This window comes from Carassius auratus, unplaced genomic scaffold, assembly GCF_003368295.1.
Source record: "Carassius auratus strain Wakin unplaced genomic scaffold, ASM336829v1 scaf_tig00216796, whole genome shotgun sequence".
Taxonomy (NCBI): domain Eukaryota; kingdom Metazoa; phylum Chordata; class Actinopteri; order Cypriniformes; family Cyprinidae; genus Carassius; species Carassius auratus.
In genome coordinates, this window is record NW_020528741.1 from 1 (window position 1) to 7,500 (window position 7,500).

At 44.3% G+C, this 7,500-nt stretch overlaps 1 protein-coding gene across 2 annotated transcripts in view; it reads left to right on the forward strand.

Moving 5' to 3' along the window:
- Window positions 1-4,862: 4,862 nt before the first annotated feature.
- LOC113098985 (CD9 antigen-like) overlaps window positions 4,863-7,500 on the forward strand; it is a 3,471-nt gene continuing 833 nt past the window's right edge. The window contains exons 1-8 of one of the 2 annotated variants that reach the window (XM_026264035.1): window positions 4,863-4,998; window positions 5,155-5,233; window positions 5,799-5,901; window positions 5,984-6,081; window positions 6,228-6,302; window positions 6,388-6,489; window positions 7,319-7,408; window position 7,500. The exon at window position 7,500 is cut by the window's right edge and continues 83 nt beyond it. In XM_026264035.1, the coding sequence (XP_026119820.1) occupies window positions 5,174-5,233; window positions 5,799-5,901; window positions 5,984-6,081; window positions 6,228-6,302; window positions 6,388-6,489; window positions 7,319-7,408; window position 7,500 (529 nt within the window). In that variant the 5' untranslated portion in view covers window positions 4,863-4,998; window positions 5,155-5,173. The remainder of the gene's footprint in view (window positions 4,999-5,154; window positions 5,234-5,798; window positions 5,902-5,983; window positions 6,082-6,227; window positions 6,303-6,387; window positions 6,490-7,318; window positions 7,409-7,499) is intronic. The other variant, XM_026264036.1, reaches the window with a different exon arrangement.

The window sequence follows — 7,500 nt, forward strand, 5'->3', positions numbered from 1 at the left end:
GAATGCTGTTTTCCCTACTTAGACGATGTTCTCTGCTTTTCCAAATCCTTTCAGGACCACGTCAAAGATTTGAAGAGAGTCTTTTTGCCGCTTACGGGAGCATGGTGTAAAATTACGACCAAAGAAGTGTGAATTATTTAAACGGCAGGTGCGGTATGTTGGGCGCCTAGTTACAAGTGAAGGCATTCAAGTCGATCCCAAGGACTTGGAAGCAGTGATGCAATGGAAGGAGCGGGAACCAAAGAATGTTGGAGAAGTAAGAGCTCTTTTGGGATTTTTGGGCTACTATCGGTCCTTCATTCAGGATTTTTCCCGAATAGCCCGACCACTGTTTAAGCTTCAAGAGAGTCCTGAGGCGTCTGGAGAGAAATCTGTCGAAACTAGGACAACTAAGCAAAGTATAAAAAGGGTCAGCTGCCATCCAAGACACCAGTCCAGTGGACCCCTGAACACCGTGCTGTGGTTGCTTCCCTTGTCGACATGTTGACCACCTTTCCTATCTTGGCATACCCAGACTTTAATTTACCTTTTGTCCTTCACACCGACGCATCCAATGAAGGTCTGGGGGCGGTACTCTATCAGGAACAAGGGGGTAAACTACGCGTTATCGCCTATGGCTCGAGGACACTCACACCCGCTGAGAAGAATTATCACCTCCATTCTAACAAGCTTGAGTTCCTTGCCTTAAAGTGGGCCATTTGCGATAAATTCCGGGATTACCTTTACTACGCACCCACGTTCACCGTATTCACAGATAATAATCCCCTTACCTATATCCTGAGTACCGCCAAGTTGAGTGCTGTTGGGCATCGTTGGGTGGGTGAATTGGCCGACTTTCATTTTACAATAAAATATAGACCAGGCAAGACAAACACTGATGCTGACACCCTATCACGGTTCCCAGTGAAGCTCCAGGACCACATCAGAGAGTACTCTGAGGTTTTACCTCCAGATGTTGTGTCTGCCATATGGCAGGGAGATAAAGCCCAGAGAGAAAGAGAAGTACCGTGGGTTGCGGCTCTTCAGCTGGGCTCCACTGATGATAATATGCTTCCGGCCAGTATACCCTTGTTTCCTCTAGAAGACATTCGAGCTGCCCAAAAAGGAGATGCTTCCATCGTTGACGTGATTGCATTGAAAGAGAAAGGATGGAACCCCAATGACAAAGACAAGAGACAAATGGGACCCACCACACGACGACTCATACACGAATGGAGTAAACTTAGACTCGAACAGGGAATTTTATACAGACAAACCGGACAACACAGACAGCTGGTTCTCCCTGATTCTTTGAAGTCTCTTGTGCTCAAACACCTTCATGATGACATGGGGCATGTCGGCGCTGACAAAGTTACCCACCTGGCAAGGCAAAGATTTTATTGGCCTTTCATGCAGCGTGACATAGAAGATTATGTCATCCGCCAGTGCCCATGTATTAAACAAAAGCGGCCTGCTGTTCCTGAAAAGGCACCAATGGGCTCAATTACAACAAGTGTACCATTTGAGCTACTGTCTGTTGATTATCTGCATCTTGAACCGAGTAAGGGTGGCTACGAGTATATCTTGGTTCTTGTAGATCACTTTACTCGTTTCGCCCAGGCCTACCCAACACGGAACAAATCTGGAAAAACGGCTGCTGAAAAGATTTTCTTTGACTTTATACCACGCTTTGGGTATCCACAAAAGCTTCACCATGATCAGGGTCGCGAATTTGAGAATAACTTATTCCAGCGGCTTCAGCAACTGGCTGGCATTACCCATTCTCGAACGACACCCTATCATCCACAAGGGAACCCCGTTGAGCGTTTAAATAGAACACTGCTTCAGATGCTACGGACACTGTCAGAGGAAAAGAAATCTGAATGGAAAGACCACTTACCACACATAGTGCATGCATACAATTGTTCGAGACATGAAGCCACAGGTTATTCACCATTCTTTCTCCTCTTTGGAAGGGCCCCACAGTTGCCCATTGATTTGATTTTTAACCTGGATCCTGAGCCACAGACTGAAACCCGTCAGGAATTTGCACAGAAGTGGGCTTCTCGGATGCAGGAGGCATACAAGATCGCCTCTGAACATAGTAAAAAGAGCTCTGCAAAAGGGAAAAAATACTATGATCGTGGTGTCAGAGGAAGTGTGCTTCAGCCAGGTGATCGTGTGCTTGTACGCAACCTATCAGAGAGGGGCGGGCCCGGCAAACTCCGTCCTTACTGGGAGAACAAGGTTCACCGTGTTGTTGAGAGGATGGGAGTTGGTCCTGTGTATCGAATTCAAGCTGAAACTGGTGATCGCACTCTACGTGTCTTGCACCGTAATCTTCTTTTGCCTGTGAATGATCTGCCTATTGAACATAATGGAGAGGACAATCGGACACGGAAACAACAAAGGCAGAGGCAACATCACAAGAACAGCCAACATCACAGGTCTGATACCTTAGAGCACGACTCCGGTGATTCAGGGGATGAGGAAGAATATGCTTGTAATCCCAGACCAGTCCCAGTATATGAAAGGGGAAAAGCCACTCTCAAACAGTCCCATCATGAGCCAGGTAGTGATCTACGAGTAGCGGCACCAGAGTTTCATCCGGAACACCATAGAGCTGAGCCAGATAACCCTCAAACATATGAGCAACCACTCCGGTTTGTGACACCAGAATCAGAGCAAGTACTGGCTGACCTGTTGCCATCTCTGGAAACTCAGGAACAAGTAGACGACTACATAGCTGGAAGAAGTAATGAGGATACTGACCTGGGAGTGGAGCCGGTTGCACAGCCAATGAATGGGGAAGACATCACCCTGCGGAGGTCAGCACGGGCAGTAAAGCCAAAGGAGATGTTCACATATAATCAGATGGGACAACCCACATACCTACCTTGGAGACCAGGAGTGAATGCAATGCACACCTGTGTACTGTACCCTATTCATACTTACCTGTCATACCTGATGCCTCTCACTATCCTTCTCCACTTGTGTGGGCATATTAGACTTAAGAAAGGACAAATGAAGGCAGGACTGTTGACATTCAAATACTTACCTGTCCTTTGATCAGGACTGATAGCTCATTTCTCTTATCTTCAGAACAAAAAAAAAAACGTTCTTCTATTCTGTTGGGTTAGTTCTGGATGCCCGGAGGCATCTCTTAAAGCTGGGGAGAGTGTAAAGGGTGTTAAAATGTTTTATTCAATAATTAATTGAAAACTGATACCTCCCTATATTTTTTTTTAATGTGAACACCAATAGTTCAGAATCAGTTCCACCGCCACGCCAATGGATGGCGCTTGAGCGCTCCTGTGAAGCACACCATAGAGACTTAGTTTTTTCCCGGGTGCAATCTCAGAAGTAAAACTGACGCACCAAAGGAACGACACTCATTTTGTCTGTCTCTTTATTTATTCACAGGTAAAATAATATGCACTTTAAACATTCTTCTGATTGTTCACACGACTATAGGAAGGTTTAGGAACGTGATTGTGAAGTGTTTTGAGTAACTTTGTCATGCTCTAATGTGTTTTATGCAATTGAATTAACTCAAGGGTCTTAAATGCAAACGATTTATTGTTTAGTAAAATGCATTCAAAAGTATTGTTATAGCAGCATTGTGGTGATGTTTGAGTGTATCGGCAGTGCAAGGGGTGCTTGTTATTTTTGTGTTTTAATTGAGTAGTTGAAGTATATCTGTTGCATTAACAATTCAATCGCCATTTTGAGTGCTTTGCGCACACGCTTATGAATGACACGAGTCAATCTGGGTGAAGTGGTGGTATGTAAAATGGTGTTGGATTTTAGTTTATAAATTTTGTGTGTTTAAGTGACACATTTGGTTCATCTTTCTAGTAATGAGTGACATTTATGTGAATCTTTATTGATTTATTTTGTACACACTCTTCTTTCCACATAATATGTAAATTATATTCTTGCTCTTATGTGAAAACAGGCTATGGAATGCAAGTGTGTATGTATTCATATATCTTATGTGAACACCAATAGTTTCAGAATCAGTTCACCGCCACGCCAACGGATGGCGCTTGAGCGCTCCTGTGAAGCACACCATAGAGACTAGTTTTTTCCCGGGTGCGATCTCAGAAGTAAACTGACGCACCAAAGGAACGACACTCATTTTGTCTGTCTCTTTATTTATTCACAGTGTTTTCACAGATACACAGTGCTTCACTGCCTGTGTGTCCTTTGCTGCCAGCCCAGATATCCCCTAGGTCTGAGGCCGGTAACACCAGCAGTCCTGTGTAAACTACAACACAAGTTTCATCTATTTATTTTTTAATATCTTGAGATTATTAAAGGACTATTTCATAGAGATGAAGGATGGGAGGATGATCTAAAGAGGAGTCCGATGTCAGTCTGTTATATGCTTTTTCTAACAAGCTACACTATCTGTGATCAGAAGTTCAGAGACTGTGGCCATCATGATAAACAACGGAGAACTGTCCTCTTCAGGGTAAGGTGTAATGTTAACAGGGTAATGTTAGTTAGTTTGTGTAATGATGAAGTAGAGCTCCTGACAGACAGAGATCGTTCAGTAGAAGTGAAAGTGAAATCCCTCTCACTTTAAACTCTATTCCTCAAAATTCCCATTCCGGAAAATCATAGCAATCAGCCAACTTCAGATAGCCATGACTTGTTATGTTCAAGCTATGGAAGAAATGGACCACCATATATATATATATATATATATATATATAAACAGAATCAAACTGATGAAACATGGCCCAACAGAAATCTAGATGAGTGAAGAATGGTTTCCGCACTGGGCATATTTTCGGGGACAGGTCTGTGCTCTGGGTGTTGGCTCACACTTCAGAGCAAAGGGTCAGTGTTTCGTTTCTACAGAACAGAAACTGTCGTGCTCCTCCCCGAAGCAGCGAGTGCGCGCGCAGCCCCGTACAGCAGCGAGAGCAGAGCTCGGAGCGCGCGCACACATCAGATCAGATCTCTACTGCTCACAACACAAGCTCACTCACAGTTCATCAGCAATAGCAGGTCAGTCTTGTGCTGGACGTTGTTATGTTTATCAGAACATATGCTTCACATAGGAGCGCTTTAAGCGTAATCAAAGCTTCGTCGTTATTTTTATTGTTGTTTGTCTGGTTCATTAAGAGCTGGTCATTGGGTTGATCAGACAGTGTTTTGTTGCAGTGAAATACATCTGCTCGTGATGGACGGATGCGCGGAGATCTGTAAATGTTTCCTGATCCTGTTTAACATTCTGTTCGCTGTGAGTGTGTCTCAGATTTACTCTTCTGTCACTAAACACTCTCTACTCTGACCAAAGCCTGATATATATATATATCATAAAGGTTTTATTTTCTTTTTCTGTGCATCTGTTTATCTCTCTATATAATTGTTTTTTCTACCTGTACAGTAACTTATTGTACTTGTTTTATACTAACATAAATGTCCTGGAGAATGTGCATCTTTGAAACATTTCAGGGTTTTGTGTTACAGTGTCCTGTCTTGTCAAACTTGAAAATGAAACTCAACAGATGTAAATATGTAAATGAAGTGGCAGTGTGGCAGGAAGTGTGGTGTAATTGTGTGGTTTCTGAGGGAGCAGCTGCTGTTGTTCTGACGGCTGTGCTGTGTCTTACTGTATCTTGCGGTATCTTGCTGTATCTTACTGTATCTTACTGTATCTTGCTGTATCTTGCTGTATCTTACTGTATCTTACTGTATCTTACTGTATCTTGCTGTATCTTACTGTATCTTACTGTATCTTGCTGTATCTTGCTGTATCTTGCTGTATCTTACTGTATCTTGCTGTATCTTACTGTGTCTTGCAGCTGGTGGGGTCCGGTCTGGTGGGTCTAGGTATGTGGCTCCGGTTCGGCGCTGAAACCAGAGGATTCTTCGACATCGATCTGAACACGGCACAGTTCAACATCGGTCTGTTCTGCTGATGTTTGTCACGGTCAGATGATGACCCAGGTGATGTTGAAGTGTGACTGGACGTGTCCTCTGTCTGCAGGTGTGATGGTGCTGGTGGTCACTGGGGTCCTGATGCTGCTGGTGGCCATCATCGGTGGTTGTGGTGCGTGTAACCACAGTAAAACAGCTCTCAGTGTGGTGAGTCTGTCAGTAACACACCTGCAGAGGTGTTACACGTGATGACACTGAAGCAAAGCCCTTACACTCTGAACACAGGAGGACTAACTCTTATCTGTAGACATTTCTGTCTAAATCTCTAAACATTTTGTTTTTCTGATGTTCAGTTTTCTGGTCTGCTGTTTCTTCTGATCATCATTGAAATCGCAGCTGGTTTGATGGCCTTCATGTGGAGCGGACGGGTAAACACACACACACACTCACACACACACAGGTGTCTGTCTAATAGTGCTGTTTTAAGGCAGTTGTGTGTTTGTTGTGTTGTAGCTGGCAGACGAGTTGGTGAACTTCTACAACACCATCTACGCTCAGTATCTCAACACCAGGAGTCCTGGTCAAGCAGTCACCCTCAAACTATTCCACAACGCTGTAAGATACACACACACTACAAACACACACACACTACAAACACGCACACACACACACACACACACACACACACTCATGTTTGTTTTTGTGTAAAGTGTGTTCATCCCATAGGTGTAATGGTTTTTATTCTGTAGAAACTGTATATTCTATGTCCCTTCACCAACCCTACACCTAACCCTAACCCTCACAGGAAACTTTCTGCATTTTTACTTTCTCAAAAAAACTCATTCTGTATGATTTATAAGTGTTTTGAAAAATGGGGACATGGGTTATGTCCTCATAAGAACCCTCTCCTTGTAATACCTGTGTCATACCCATGTCATCACACACACACACACTCTCTCTCTCACACACACACACACACACACACACACACACACAGAAACACACATACACACTCTTTCTCTCTCTCTCTCTCACACACACACACACACACACACACACACACACACACGCACACACACACACACACAGAAACACACATACACACTCTTTCTCTCTCTCTCTCACACACACACACACACACACACACACACGCACACACACACACACACAGACACACACTCTCTCTCTCTCTCCCTCTCTCACACACACACACACACACAGACACACACACACACACACACAGAAACACACATACACACTCTTTCTCTCTCTCTCTCACACACACACACACACACACACGCACACACACACACACACAGACACACACTCTCTCTCTCTCTCCCTCTCTCACACACACACACACACAGACACACACACACACACAGACACACACACACACACACGCACACACAGGCGGTCTGACAGGTGTGTGTTTGTGTGTCAGTTTGACTGCTGTGGCATCGGTGGACCGATTGAAGTGTTTGTACGAGACACCTGTCCAGACGGCGACTTCCTGCATAAGCTCACATATTCTGTGAGTCACTTCCTGTTTGTCTCGCTCTTATTTCTGCCTGTGTGCCGTCTGAGGAGTGCAGTCGCTCATCCGTGTGTGTGTGTGTGTGTAGA